This window comes from Phyllostomus discolor, chromosome 1, assembly GCF_004126475.2.
Source record: "Phyllostomus discolor isolate MPI-MPIP mPhyDis1 chromosome 1, mPhyDis1.pri.v3, whole genome shotgun sequence".
Classification (NCBI taxonomy): Eukaryota; Metazoa; Chordata; class Mammalia; order Chiroptera; family Phyllostomidae; genus Phyllostomus; species Phyllostomus discolor.
Genome location: NC_040903.2, coordinates 217504867 through 217520527, shown reverse-complemented (window position 1 = coordinate 217520527; position 15661 = coordinate 217504867). Strand labels below are relative to the sequence as shown.

The following is a 15661-nucleotide window of genomic DNA, read 5'->3' as shown; positions in this document are numbered from 1 at the left end:
CTTACAGTGCTGTGTCAGTTAGGGTTGAGTTGTTCATCTGCTCTTCTTTTACCAGTGATGACTTCATGAAGGCAGGGACATTGTTTCCCTGTGTATGAGAGTCTTTAAGTTGTAGGCCCTCCACAAATACGTACTGAAGTGGGAAGAGTAAATGCCGGTGCTACATTTAAGGACTGTCAGCTAGCTGGGCAGTGTGGCTAATAGGACTAGTGAGTAGAGAAAATTCTGCCAGATAATTTGGACTCTTAAAGGAGGGGCTGACTTTAGATAGAATAGGATACACTAAGCGAGGGGAGCAGTGGGAAGGGAGGACAAGAGAAGGTGTGTGTGCCCCTGAGACAGTGTTGAGGGAGGGCGGCAGCAGGGTAGAGACCAGACCGGCCCCCTCAAGGCCTGTAGGCTTCTGCTGAGGGCAGCCTTTACAGTAGCAGGAGGCGACTGTGCAGCCCGGCGTGGGAGAGTCAGGGAGTGACCAGCGGCAGCACTCCGAGTCTGAGGTGGTGACGAAGTAGGTGAGCATCCAGAGGGATGTGTTTAAGAGCACTTAGGGATAATCAGTGACATCTGACTTCGACTTTTTTTTTACGTTTTTACCATTGAGGTAGGATTGACAACATTATGTTAGTTTCAGGTGCACAGCATGGTTCAATATTTGCCTGTGTTGCGAAATGACCACCACTGTAAGTCTGGCTCATGTTCATCACACAGTACAGAGTTTTTTTCTTGTGGTGGGAACTGTCAGGATCTGCTCTTCCAGCACATTTTAACTATGCGGTGAAAAGCATCGCTGTTAGAGTGTTACCGCGCGCAGGGCTGTGCCAGTCTCCTCTGTCTCGTCCCAGGTTTAGTGCGGGTACTGCCGATGTGACCGCTGCTTACAGTTTGTTTTGGTCACAGTTGACACACAATATGACACTAGTTTCAGCATGTGACATGGTGATCAGACACTTCGTTCCTTACAGAGTGGTCACCGCCCGGCTTTCCACGTGGTCATCACAGTGGTGCCGACCACATTCCCACGCTGAGCTGAACCTCGAGTCCCTGGGACTGACTGTGTGACTGGCCATCTGTCCTCCTCAGTCCCTTCTCCTTCCTCACCCAGCCCGCACGCCCCTCCCATCTGGCAACCCTCAGTTTGTTCTCTGTATCTATGAGTTTACTTCTGTTCTGTTCACTTATTTTGTTTTTCAGATTCCACATGTAAGTGAAATCATATGGTATTTGTCTTTATCTGACTTATTTCACTTAGTATAACATCCTCTAGGTTCATCCATGTTGTTACAAATAGTTGGATTTATTTCTTTTTTTATTGCCAAGTAGTATTCTATTGTATACATATACCATACCTTCTTTATCTATTCATCTGTCATTTTCAGCAGAAGTGAGACCATTTCTGTCTTTGCCCTCAAGTGCCCTCCAGCTTGCCTACGCCTGCAGGAAGGGGAAAGGGCAGCAGCATATGGGGTGCTCATGTCTGCGAACAGCAGGATCTTCTTTTTTGTGGAAATCCTGGACTCACCCAGGACCTCTAGAACGTGTGACAGGACTGCAGCTCACCGAGTCCTTTCTCTTGCGGGGAAGTCAAGTTGTCAGAATGAGCAGAAGGGAGAAAAGATAGTGTTCAGTTCTGTGCTGCCACTCCCAGACTTTTCTAGAAGCTTCAGGGTTTGCTGATAATCCTTCCCCACTTTCTTTTTTCTTTTTTTAATTTTTGAAAATATTTCACTTATTAATTTTTAGAGAAAAGGGAAGGGAGGGAGAGAAACATTGATCATTGCCTCTTGCACTCCCCCAACCTGGGACCTGGCCCACGACCCAGGTGTGTGCCCTGACCGGGAACTGAACCGGTAACCTTTCAGTTTGCAGGACATTGCCCATCCCACTGAGCCATATCAGCCAGGGGTCCTTCCTCAGTTTCAAATACAAGCGGTAGAGGGAATATTTCAAGATTTCCTTTTTTTTCCCCTTTGAGATAAAATTTACATAAGATAAAAACCACTGTTTTGAAATGTAAATTGAGTGGTTTTTAGGACACTTGCGGTGCTGTGCAGCCATCACCAGTCTCTGTGCCTCCCTGTTCCCTCCTCCCCCAGAGCCAGGCGGCTACTGGGTTGCTTTCTGGCTCTGACGCATTTGCTGTTCCAGTGCCCCCAGGCGTGGGGTCACGCACTCTTGGCGCCCCTCTTGTCTAGCTGCTTTCACCTAGAATAGCGTTTCCGAGCTTCATGCGCGCTGTAAGAGTGTGTTGGTGCCTAGTTCCTGCTGCTTGGCGGAGGAATAGCCGTTGTCTGATCTCCACATCTTACTCCTTCATTCCTCAGTTAACGGCATCAGGGCTGAACTTCTTGGCCACTGTGAATGGTGCCGCTGCACACGTTCACGTTCAAGTGTTTGTGTGGACTCACTGAATTGCCGGGAAGCGTGCCCTTCTTCCTTTCCACGTGCTGTTGCCACGTGCAGCATTTCGGTGAACAACAAGGGATCCGATGTGTCCCTTGGAAGAGGGGGGGCTCAGCGCTTCATGAGAAGTGCCGTGAAGGGCGTTGGTCAGTGTTTCCTGGGTAACGCTGGGCAGTTGCGTTTATGTTTACTTCCTGTGCTGAGTGGTCGGTCGCCTGGGTCACTTCCCAGTCGTACTCCCGCTTTCACTTCATTCAAGTTAGAGTCTGTGCTTGTAGCGCTCCCGAATTCTAGTAAACATGCATATTTATTTACATTCACTTTCAGTTTTTCCTTTTGGTAGGAAGTCGTTGGTTTGTTTCTGAAGAAATGAGTTGTGTTTTTCTTCTAGAGCGTCCCATACCCTTCGATCATATGATGTACGAACATCTGCAGAAGTGGGGGCCACGAAGGGAAGAAGTGAAATTTTTTCTTCGCCATGAGGATTCCCCAACTGAGAGCAGTGAACAAGGTAGATAAGTGCTCTTCCCCCATGTGTTCATTTTTGCTGTAAAAGTTAATTTAAAAAAATAGGAATAAGTATTATTGATGCTCTTTCTCCCTTCACTCACAGCGGTAAGCAGGAGAGTTGGTGTCTCACTGTCGCTGCGGCTGACAGTGCCCTCCTGCTCCTTGGGCACCGGCCCCTGCTCCCTCCTCAGGCCTGTGGTCTGTTCAGTAACGCACTCAGACCTGTGTGGAGGGCTCTTGCTCTTTAAAGGGATGGCTTTCAATAACGACCAGATGGGTTGGATGTCTAGACTGTAAGAATAAATGCAGCCATGCACTGTCCGGGTAGCTCCGTTGGTCAGAGCATCATCCTGATACACCGTGGTTGGGGGTTCAGTCCTCGGTCAGGGCACATAAAAGAGTCGACCAATGAATGCATAAATTCTTGGAACAACAATGCTGTTCTCTCTCTCTCTCTCTCTCTTAAATCAATAAACAAAAAAAAACATTTTTAAAGAATAAATAAAAGTGCTCTGGCTGGTGTAGTTCAGTGGATTGAGCGCACCTGACTGTGAACCAAAGGGTCACCAGTTTGATTCCCAGTCAGAACACATGCCTGGGTTATGGACCAGATCCCCAGTAGGGGACGCGTGAGAGGCAACCACACATTGATATTTCTCTTCCCCTCTCTCTAAAAATGAATAAATAAAATCTTAAAAATAAAAAATAATTAAAAAAAAGACAAAGCAAAACTCCAGTCCAGAGCCTAGGTCAGGGCCTTATATTAAAAAAAGAAGAAGAAGAAGAAAGAAAGAAAGAAAAAAGAATAAATAAAACCATGAAAAGATTAGAAGAACTCTGGGAAATAGGCTTTTAAAAAAATTTATGGTACATAAGACCTTTCTAAGTGTAATGCTAAGCCATAAAAGATAAGACAAACTGAATTATTAAAAAAAAACCCAACAACCCCAAAACTGTGTGCATAGCAATAACCACCTTAAGCAGTTCAAAACACAAATGATCAACTGGGAAACAGCATTTACAGCACATTAGCTAAGGGCTCATTTCTGTCACATGGACAGTTATACTTCGGTACTTGTTGGCTTCAGAACTCAGCAAACCCTGTAGTCGTTGCATTTTGATGAGAAAAAAATGTTCCCAGACTCAGCGCTTGCTCGGGACTCGTGACACTTGCTAGAACTTACACTGGTCACAACGCTGCCCCACAAGAGAGAAACGCCTCATCATTGGGTGCTCATCAGTTTCGGCACTCGACACAAGTTCTGGAACCAATTAACAACAAGTACCGAGGTACCACTGCAAAGGGCTCCTAAACCCCCCCCCCCCCACACACAAAAGAACCAGTTTAAAAAAAAAAAAGAGTAGCCTATACAAATATGTACGCAGTTCTCAGAAAAGGAAGTAACCGTAGCCGTAGGTTATATGAAAAGATGTTCAGCCTTCCTCCTAATGAAGAAGACACTGACCCCCTGTTCCACTGGCCGCCCTGGCGAAGATCGGAGCGTTTAAGAACACAGCGTCTGCGAGGGGGCTGAGAGACGGGCGCGCGTCCACACGGCCGCGGGAGTGCCAGCTGGCAGCTTTTGCAGAGTGCACCTTGGTAACATCTGTTCCGCTTGCCAACGCGCAAAACCTTTCACCCAGCAAGCTCGCTTTTGAGAGCTCACCCTGCAGCTGTGCCGACACACACAGAAGGCGGCGTGCACTCAGTGCTGCCCACGGAGCATTTCTGACAGGAGCAGCCTGCGTGCCCACCGGGCGTCGGGCTGACAGGCCGTGGGGCGTCGAGCGGTGCGCTGCTCTGCAGCCGCAGGGGGAGACGCTCTGTGCCCCGCCCATCTCCCGGGCACACCACGGGGAGCAGCATGCACACGCGCCGCCTTCTGTGTGGCAGGGGCATGGGGAACTGCGTGTGTCCATATTGGCTCTGTGAGGCCGCAGCGTCTCTGGAGACCGAGAAGCTGGTACCGGTGGGAGTGGGAGTGCGGGGGAGGCCGCCAGGCCAGGGAGGGAGGGAGGGAGGGGAGCTGCGCCCTGTGCATCCGTTTGTGCCTTTTGCACTTTGAACCATGGGGACACACTGCCTCTGTCTGAGTTAAAAGTTACACAGACAAGGGCGTCTTTTTATCTAAAGCACAGACACTATACAGTGAAGAGACCCTTAATTTGTTATTTAACAGGGATTGTGGGTTACTTCTGGTGTTTAAAAAAATAAACAGCGAAAGGATATTCTTCTGTAAAAAAGGTTTTTTAAATAAAGATTTTCTTTATTTTTAGAGGGGAAGGGAGGGAAAAGAGAGGGAGAGAAACATCAATGGTGGTTGCCTCTCACGCACCCCCCACTGGGGACCTGGCCCACAACCCAGGCACGTGCCCCGACTGGGAGTTGAACTGGTGACCCTTTGGTTCACAGTCAGGCGCTCCGTCCACTGAGCCACACCAGCCACGGCTGTAAAAAATTTCTTTAGGCAACATTTTGCCCCTGAGATGAGCTGCTCTCTCCTTTAAGGTCATCTCCACAGCTGCCATTGCTGTTGCCGCGCTGTGTGTCTACAGCGCACCGTCACTTCTGGCTTTTGTCCCGCTGGCTGCCGGTCACCCGGGGTCAGGAGACCAAGCCTCCAGGTCCAGCTGTCATCCACGTGCCCCTTTGACAAGGGCCCTCCCTGCCTCTGCACCGGATCCTCCTGCCAGGGGTTCCCGCCCTGAAGCGCTGCTCTTGTGCCAGGAGCTTGTGTGAACCCCTGCCTGGGCTCTCCCCGCGTGCGTGGCCTCCCTTCCCTGGCTGTGCGTGGTTTTACTTTGTTTGTCGGTACCGTGTGTGGCATAACCCTTAATGTCCTGGGGGGGGGGGGGGTCTCAACTGCATAAAGTTTAGAAGTGTTAGGGATACTTAAGAGACCTGTCTGGAGTCATAACAAAAGTGTGTAATTTACGAAGCTGTCTCCCTGGTACCCGCCTGGCACCATATATGGTGGATTACAATATTATTGAGTATATTCCCTGTGCTGTGCCTATTTTTTGTAACTGGTAATTTGTACTACTTAATCCCTTCCATCTTTTTCACCAGCCCCCTAACCCCCTTCCCATCTGGCAGCCTTCAGATTGTTCTCTGTGTCTATGAGTCTGTTTCTGAGGCGTTTATTTCTGGTTCATTTATTTCGTTCTTCAGACTCCACATGTAAGTGAAATCACATGGTATTTGTTTTTCTCTGACTTATTTTACTTAGCATAATACTTTCTAAGTTCACCCATGCTGTTGCAAATGGTAAGGTTTCATTTTTTATGTGGCTAAGTAATATTCCACTGTGCACATGGACCACCTTTTCTTTTTCAGCTCATCTACTGATGGGCTGTTTCCCTGGGTTGTTTCCAGGTCTTGGCTATTGTAAATAACACTGCAGTGAACATAGGCGTGCTTGTACTCTTTCAAATGAGCGTTTTGGATTTCTTTGGATAAATGCCCGGAAGTGGAAATTGCTGGGTCATAAGACAGTCCATTTTTTATTTTCTGAGGACACTCCATAGTGCTGTGTGTAGTGGCCGCACCGATCTGCATCTCCAGCAACCGTGCATGGGGGCTCCTTTCCCCACGTCTTGGCCAGCACTTGCTGAGCCAGGGATGGCAGCCCTGCTGGCAGGAGCAAGGGGGTGGTTCCTTCTCCCGCTCTCGCACCGCAGCCTTCCTTGGTGGTCACGCCCCTGCCCTGACACCGAGTGCGTCCCCACCGGGGACGCTCTGCCCTCTGCTCTGCTTCTCTGCCTGTGCTTATGCACATTCTTTTTAAAAAGCTTTTATTTATTTATTCTTGGAGGGGAAGGGACAAAAGGGAGTGAAATATCGATGTGCGAGAGAACCATCGATCGGTTGCCTGTTTCCATATCGCCGCCCCCCTGGGATCCTGTTTTTGGGGGATTCTGTTCTTGTCCCTCCATCTTCTGCTGCCAGTTTGCTGTATACCTGTGTGCGCACTGTGTACGCCTTCACTTGATGTACGAAGGATGGGCGTTTTGTCTCCCAAGAACCGGCCTGTGCCCCTTGGGGGCACCATCTCCCTGAGAACGCAGGGTTCAAGGGGAGGCAGTACTTGCACGGTACCTTCCTTCTTCAGGCTTTTCAAAGCACTAGGAGGGAAATGGAAACAGTGAGTGTCTGTCTGTCTTCAACACCAGGCTCACGGCCCTCGGGAGCCCTGTGCTCTAGGTGATGAAGCCGGCGTGGGGGAGCGCCGCAGTTCTCGGGGTGGCATCACGTAGAAGCTGGGGAGGCGAGAGGAGGGGCGCAGGCCCTTGATGACAGGCGTGCCTGTGACGACAGACCCACCTGGTACCTTTTTGTGAAAATATGACAGGACATGCGGAGAATTTTTTAGTTTAATATGAAGCCATTTTTTAAAGATTTTATTTATTTCTAGAGAAAGATGGGGAGGAAGAGAGGGAGAGAAATATCAATGTGCGGTCCCACCCCACACGCCTCCCACTGGGGACCTGGCCTGCAACCCAGGCATGCGCCCTAGACTGGGAATTGAGCCAGTGTCCCCTGGGTTCGCAGGCCAGCGCCCAGTCCACTAAGCCATACCAGCCAGGGCTCATGTGAAGCCCTTTTTTAAAAAATGCTAGTGAGAATAGCTTTTCTGCATCAGGTTTTTCATTATGGATGTCAAGTTCTATTTTAGTCTTCCAACACATAAAAACCCTTTAAAAATTGTAATAACAAATTTCATGTGGTAAAATACACAACATAAAGGTTACTATTTTGACCATTTTTAAGTGTTAGAAACTTGTTGATATAAGTCAATTTCAAGATTCTGAAATAGAATGTTAGATGAAAACATTTATTTAAACTTTTTATATATACATATACACACAAACAGATTAATTATGAAACATTCTTCAACTGTACTGAGACTTGAGTTGTTCATACTGGTAGTTTATACTTGTGTTCAATAAGTATTTGAGTAAGTGAAAAAATGGGTGAACATTGTTTTTCTAGTATGTGTTTTAGTAACTTTGGTCTTCTCATTTCCTTAGGTGGCCGTCAGACTCAAGAGCAAAGGACCCAGAGAAATGTAATAAATGTACCTGGAGAAAAACGTACTGAAAATGGGGTAAGCAACAGTGAATTATATTGGAATTTTCATAGATTTTAGTATATTTTATTGATTATGCCATTACAGTTGTCCCGTTTTTTTCTCCCTTTACACCCCTCTATGCTGCACCCTCCTCCTATCAGCGTTCACCCCCCCTTAGTTCATGTCCATGGGTCGTAAGTGTAAGTACTTTGGCTTCTCCTTTTCCTATACTATGCTTGACCTCCCTGTCTTTTTTTTTTTTTTTAAGATTTTATTTATTTATTTTTAGAGAGAGGGGATGCAGAGGGAGAGAAACATCAATGTGTGGTTGCCTCTAACTTGCCCCCACCTGGCCCACAACCCAGGCATGTGCCCTAACTGGAAATTGAACCAATGACCCCTTGGTTCACAGGCGGGCACTCAGTCCACTGAGCCACACCAGCTAGAGCTGCCCCTGCCTATTTTGTACTACAAATTATGCTTCTTATTCCCTGTACCTTTTCTCCCATTCTTCCCCTGCTACCCCTGATAACCCTCCACGTGATCTCCATTTCTGTGATTCTGTTCCTGTTCAAGTTGTTTGTTTTGCTTTTATTTTTTATGTTCATTTGATAGTTGTGTTTGTTTTAATTTTACTATTCATAGTTTTGATCTTCTTTTTCCTAGATAAGTCCCTTTAACATTTCATATTATAAGGTCTTGGTAATGATGAACTCCTTTAACTTTACTTGTCTGGGAAGCACTTTATCTGCCCTTCTATTATAAATGATAGCTTTGCTGCATAGAGTAATCTTGGATGTAGGCCCTTGCCTTTCATGACTTTGAATACTTCTTTCCAGCCCCTTCTTGCCTACAAGGTTCCTTTGAGAAATCAGCTGATAGTCTTATGGGAACTGCTTTGTAGGTAACTATCTGCTTTCCTCTTGCTGCTTTTAAGATTCTCGGGTCGCAGGTTCAATTCCCAGTCAGGGCACATTCCTGGGTTGCTGTCCAGGTCCCCAGTAGGGAGTGCTCAAGAGGCAACTGATGTTTCTCTCCCTATTTTTCTCCCTCCCTTCCCCTCTCTCTAAAAATAAATCAAATCTTAAAAAAAAAAAAAGAAAAGATTCTCTCCTTATCTTTAATCTTGGATAATATAATTATGATGTACCTTAATGTGTTCCTCCTTGGGTCCAATTTCTTTGGGACTCTCAGTTTTCTGGACTTCCTGGAAGTCTATTTCCTTTGCCAGATTGAGGACGTTTACTTTCATTATTTTTTCAAATAAGTTTTTAATTTCTTGCTCTTCCTCTTCTCCTTCTGGCACCCCTATGATTTGGATGTTGAAATATTTAGTCTTAGAGATTCCTAAGCTGTCCTCACTTTTTGAATTCTTGTTTCTTCATTCTGTTCTGGTTGAATGTTTGTTTCTTCTGCTCCAAACCATTGATTTGAGTCCTGGTTTCCTTCCCATCACTGTTGGTTCCCTGTATTTTTCTTTATTTCACCTTTCATAGCCTTCACTTCTTCCTCTGTTTTGCATCTGTACTTAGTCATTTCTGTGAGCATCCTGATTACCAGTGTTTTGAACAATGCATCTAATAGGTTGGCTATTTCCTTGTTGCTTAGCTCTTTCTCTGAGTTTTGTTCTTTCATTTGGGCCATATTTATTTCTCTCAGCGCACCTGTTACGTTGTGAAGGGCGGAGCCTTAGGTATTTGCAGAGCAACTGATGTTGCTGCGTTGTGGTGCTGTATGTGGGGGAGGGTCCGAGGGGGAACAGTCCTGCTTGCTCGGCTCTCAGCCACCTTTCAGTCACCTGGCACCACTACCCAGAAGCAAATTGGGCTCTTCTGGTTCGGATTCCCCCATGGGTGGGTCTGTGTATGTCTAGGACCCCGTGGCTCTCTCGAACAAACTCTCCTGTGATGCTAGAAGTTTTCCCACCACTGCAACCCCCATAGGTTTTTACAGCAAGAGGTTCTGAGGCTTTATTTCCCTGCTCTGGAACCCTGGGTTGAGAGGTCTGTCTTGCTCCCCAGTTGTTCCTCTTGGTTCATCTGCACACAAATGTGGGACTGCCCGCCAGCTGCCACCTTGTCGTGAGTCCTGGCCCCTCTCTCACTCCCCCCCCCCCACTTCCCTTTCCAGTCCCTCCTACCTGTCTGGATGAATGTTTCTTGTTTAACTCCTTGGTTGTCAGACTTGCATACAGTTCGATTTTCTGGCAGTTCTGGTTGTTTTTGGTTTTTAAATTTGTTGTCCTTCCTTTGGTTGTGCGAGGAGGCACAGTGTGTCTACTTATGCCTCCATCCTGGCCGCAAGTCAAATTATGTTGAAATTATTTAAATGCTTTTTATAAGTACTAGTTTTGGTTACATTTTATTTTTAAAGAATTATTTTTTACTAGAAATTATCATTTCTGTTGACTTTCAAAATTTTTGTGAAGTCATGAAGAGGCAGTCACTGAGTGGGCTCACCAGCGCACACTCAGTCTGCGTGTTGGGTCACCTCCCGCAGAGCCATGCCCTCCACGTGCGGCCTGGAGCAGCGGCCTGGAGCAGCGGCCTGGCACCTCCATGCGTGTGGCCCTAGCCTGTCCCCTGGCAGCTGGGGGACTCGGCTTCTAGGCTGTGGCAAGCGGGCAGACAGGCTCTGTGTCTCCCGGGCTGGTGTCTTGACCTTTCTGTCCAACTTGGAAAGACGCCTGGCCAGAGGGCGGATGCCCTCTTCACAGCTGTGTGCAGGGGGAGCCTCCGTCTGTCACAGGTGTCACGCTGGAGACAGGGCCAGCGCTGGGTGCGGGTGAGGACGTGCGGAGGGGTTCTCTTTAAGGAATGCTGGTGTGTGTTAAAAGAAAGAGCAGGAAGGACATTTTTCAACATGGCCTGAGAATTTTAGTAACAGCTTTCCAAATAATTTTAAAACTAGAAAATTAGTTTCTTTTCCGGTTCTGCCACCGCCTAGGTATGCAGTCTTCTTCCTTAGTTCAGTGCGTGGCACAACCAGGCGCTGGTGACGAGCCCCGGTCTGGAGTGTGGGGGCCCAGGAAGCTGACCCAGCTGCATTGCCTCTCCACTTTCCAGCTTACTGGTATTGGGGTGCTATTTTAGTTACTTTATTGGGTACCATTGGGACTTTAATGATACACTTAAATCTCTGTTTCTCTGTTCTGCCAACATTAAACCATATCTCTGGATCTTCCTCCCTCTCAGATGAGTATATTAAACAGCACCCCCTGCCCCCATCTCCCCGCCCCTCAGCTCCTTCAGCCCTACTTCTGTGTTGCCGGGGCTGGTGATGTGTGTGCACTGTTATCTCACTATAATTAAGCCTTTTGTACTTTGTCTGTAGGTTGGCTGTAAAGTTTAAACTGTGTAATCGTGTTTATTACTTTAGATTTTGCAGCTATCTACTGCAGAGCCAAGTGACACACTAGGTTCTATTTCCTTTTCTCTGGTTCCAGTGTCCTGATCCTTGTGCCACTCAGGAGAACTGTTGCCACTGTCAAGGTTATGAATTCTCTTCTACCCTCCAGGTTCTTAAGGTCATTCCTCAAGTCCTCTTCTCCTGCCATCTGACAAACTTGTCCACTCCAGATCCAGAGCCTCTGTGGGTGTGGGGTTCTGCCGGGTGTATCTGCTTCAGAAAGTCTTGGATAGAAAGACCCAGAGGCTGTTGTTGGGACTTGTGTCATTTGGTCTGGCATTCCCCCACAGGCTCCCTTGCCCTGCCAAGGGCGGGAACCCCAGGTTGGGAACCCCAGGGGCCACTCGCACACAGTGCCACAAGCATCCGAACTCACCTGTCCTGCTGAATGTGGCGGATTCTTTTGAGCTACAAGGCTTCCCAGGACCTGAACTCCAGGGAAGGTGAAATGAGCACACCAAGGAGGTTTCGTGCTGAGGGGTGTGCACACACGTGATAACACACGTGGTGAAGGGAAGGGGCCTGGGGGGGAGGGCTCCAGGGTGACACGGAGAGCTCTGACTGAGGTCTGAGCCGACGGGCCTGTGGTCCTTGTCTTCCCGGTGGTGTTGTTTCTCGTTCAAGTGGAGGCAGCGTTTATGTTCCAAGATGCCAGAATCAAACGTGTGTGTGGCCTTCGTGTGACTTGTAATTAGAGGCAGGTAGAGAGCTACTCTAGAGGCATGACTTCGTGCTGGAAGCATCACATCAAAGATGTTACTGCACTTTATGGCACACGCGCCTGCCTTTTAAGCCTAATAATACATTACTTTTGTAAAGCACTTCATTGTCAAAAAACACTTTTTTGTGCAATTTTAAAGCTAATAAGGTATCAAGAACTTCTTTCTCCAAAAATGGTTTTGAGTGTGCCCTGGCGGCAGAGTAATGGTGCATGGACCTTGCGGCCTCGCGGGCGGGCAGCAGCCGGGAGCGGGCGGGCAGCCGCTGCAGGGCCGGGTGTGTGGGCTGCGCTGCGGTGACTCGTGCCTGTGAGTGGCTGCTGGGCCGAGAGGCTGGGGAAGCCCTGTTCTCTGAAAACTGCAGGTCAGTGAGTCCAGCTGTCCAGGAGGTAAATGCCCAGGCCCCCACAGAAGTCTGGGGTGGGTCTGGAATATTCTCCCTAGGACTCTTTCCCTGCTGGGTTTGGGAACCCCAGGCCACACGCACGTGTCATACACTTTCCAAACTTACTTGTCCCATAGAGTGGTGAGGACCTGGTGTGGCTTTGTGCTGTGAAGGCAAACGGACTGATTCTCACGGCACGTGCCTGTGTCGGGGTGTCCGAGACCACCCCAGTGTCGCTGATTTACCAGGAGGGCTGGACGGACTCAGGGTTAGTTGTCCTGTGGCTGCAGCTTCCTCCAGCGCGAGGACACAGAGCACGATGAGTGCCCGAGAAAGCCGCGGCGAAGTCCCCAGGGACGGGGGCCCAGGCTCCCAGAGCCCTCTCCCCGTGGAGCTGCATGGGACACTTATTTCCTCCAGCAACACACGGTGACAGCACCTGTGAGACAGTGTCACCAGGGAAGCTCGTTGGAGGCCCAGTGCCCACGGTGTCTGCTGGGAGCTGCTCGTGTGGGCAGCTTCTACTAGGAAGTGCCAGGATTCCAGACTCCCAGGAGGGAAGCAGGCGCTCCACACGGCGTGTTATTTGCGCAGACAGTCCGGGTGCAGTGGGCCACCCTGAACAGTTCAGGGAGCGGTGGGCGCCCCCCCGACAGAAGTCCTGGGGGCAGCCAAGGCCAGGCCTGCCAGCACAGTCGTCTCAGGGAACCCCGTCTCTCTCAGAGGTTCTGGAGACACTTTCCCCTGACCCCCCAGCCAGCCGGGCCCAAACCTGAGTCACCTTCTGGTTTAGTCCTGTGCGTCCAGTGAGTTGCCAAGGTCAGTGGATCCTGCCTCCGACTTTCTTCTAAGAGCTTTATCAGTTTAGCTCGTACGTCGAGGTCTCGGATCCATTCTGAGTTACGTTTTGTGTATGCTGTGAAGTGGAGTCCGACTTCATTCTGTGGCGTGCAAGCCCCTGGCTATCCCCGCACCGGTCAGTGGAGGGACTGTTCTCTCCCCATCGAACTGTCTGGGCCCCTTTGTCCGAGCAGGTGGCCGTAACTGGGAGCGCTCTTCCTGGAAGCATTCGTGAGTGTGGTCAGTCAGTCCCCCTGCTGTCCACATGGTAGTCAGGACTCACCTGGCTGCCCATCACCTCCTGGGCCAGGTGACATTTCGGTTGTCTAGAGAATAAGCTTCTAGACTCCCTCCAGGGTTGGGGAGAGGCCTCCCAGACCCCAGTGCGTCTTCCGTGACTGTCCCGTGGCCTCCCTGTGCGAGGCGCCCTCCACCTGCTGTCCCCTCCCAGAGTCAGGCCACGGTGTCAGCTGTCAGCCTTGTGGGTGTTCTGGGGTGGGCTTGGATGGGTTCTGCCCACTGTTACTGTTGCTGGCTCGAGGTTTGTGTCAGGTGCTACTAGGTCTGTCACTTCTCACCCATTCTTCTTCATGCTTCCTAACTTTTCCTGTCGTCTCCCCTCCTGTTCCCCTGTTCTGTGGTTTAGTAGTATCTGATGTTGAAAGTCCTTTTGCTGTCATCTAGTGGAGTCTTGTTATTTAATGAAATCAGGATTAAATCTCCATTTTGAGCAGAATTAGGTATGGATTTCTTTTACTTTCTCCTTTTGGGAATTGTTGAATTTACTGGTTCTGAGGATTGGTATCTATCAACAGTTCTTGAAAATTCTCTATCATCTCTGCAGGTATTCTTCCAATGCGTTCTGTTTTCTTTTGGAACTCTGGTGAAACCACCTGGCTGAGAAGCTCTCCTTTAATTCTTTTGAAACCAATCCTGTCCAGTGTATTTTTATTTGAGACAGACCGACAACATTACAGAAGCCAGGTGTCTGGTGGCAGCTACTGGAAGTCTCTCAGATTCCACAGGGAAAGGGGGTTTGGGGAGGAGGGTGTAAAGCAGCCATGTCACAGTGCAGTGTGACAAGAGCGGTGGAAGTGGAAGGGGGCACTGGGACAACAGGACCGGGTTCGAGTCCCTCACTGAGGTGGAGATCTGCTCAGAGGAGGAGCCTGGAGCTGCGGTGGCGGCGGCAGGGCTGTGAATGCGCTGGGGCGCAGGAAGGTGGGGGTGGCGCTGAGGAGGAAGGGTCGCTGAGCTGACAGATCCCCCGCCCCCCCCCCCCCCCCCCCCCCCCCCCCCCCGTGCCGAGAGCCTAGACTTAACCTTGTAGGGTTTAAGCAGGAGAACGACCTCTCCGGTGTCAGTGCGTGAGGGGCCTGCGTGTGGGGGCGGCAGGGAGGCGGTGAACAGGGAGCCCACGTGAGGCTGTTGCTGGGTGCGCAGCGGAGTCCGGCTGGCGTGAACCTCTGAGAGGCGTACTTTCGAAGAAGACACTTGAACATAAATACAAGCTTAAAAGGCATCCCATTTATCTACAAACCGCAATTTAAAAGAACTGTCACGTGAGGTGATAATACAGTAAGAGAAATCATTATTAGCTAGCAGACTGATCTTTCTTTACAGATATCTTAAAATAAACGTTTTATTTTATATGAGAACAGTGTTACTACTATCCAAGAAGAGAAATTCCTCTCAAGAAAAATGTTCAGATCTGAGGCTTTAAAATTAGTTCATTTTAATTCGTTGGCATCAGACTCTGTGAAATTGTTGCAAGAGAGTCAAAGAGGGAGTCAGGCTTGTCACCGTCCTCAGGAACAGCGTGAGCGATGGTGATGGGCCTGCTCAGGGGGCCTTTGGTGCTGCCAGGGCAGGTGGCTTCGGTCTCTTGTGATTTCTCGTAAGTGTCCAAAATAGTTACCTAGAATTCTCATTCTTCCCCTTATGTGTTTCTTTATTACAACATGCTAGAATCAAATTATCATTAGCTTTTATGTTTCTAGATGGGGGAAGATTAATCCTTTCCTGGTAGGTTGGCCCATGTGAAATTACTGATATTCGACCATTTTTGATCTACAAAAACAGCATTTTCATGTGATTCGGACTAACAGTAAATCAGCACATGTTTAGCTTTTTACAGTGATACACTGCATGGCTGTCGATCAGGGTTGACAATGTGTGTGCCTCTGGTGAGAAAAGTCAGGGACCTTTTCTGTGCGGTGGCGTGTCCGGCCTGCTGCCCTCGGTAGAGCGGTTTAGGGTCCTGCCTCTGCTGCGGACCCCGCAGAGACCCCGCTCTCTTCTGGGAAACAAGCTGCACCCCTCGCGGC

The 15661-nt window shown here is 49.1% G+C and overlaps 1 protein-coding gene across 1 annotated transcript in view; it reads left to right on the top strand.

Moving 5' to 3' along the window:
* The window catches only part of PPP1R13B (protein phosphatase 1 regulatory subunit 13B), a 62450-nt gene that overhangs the window by 30765 nt on the left and 16024 nt on the right, over nucleotides 1–15661 (top strand). Inside the window, exons 3-4 of the mRNA XM_036017640.1 lie at nucleotides 2792–2911; nucleotides 7942–8018. Coding sequence (XP_035873533.1) covers nucleotides 2792–2911; nucleotides 7942–8018 — 197 coding nt within the window. The remainder of the gene's footprint in view (nucleotides 1–2791; nucleotides 2912–7941; nucleotides 8019–15661) is intronic.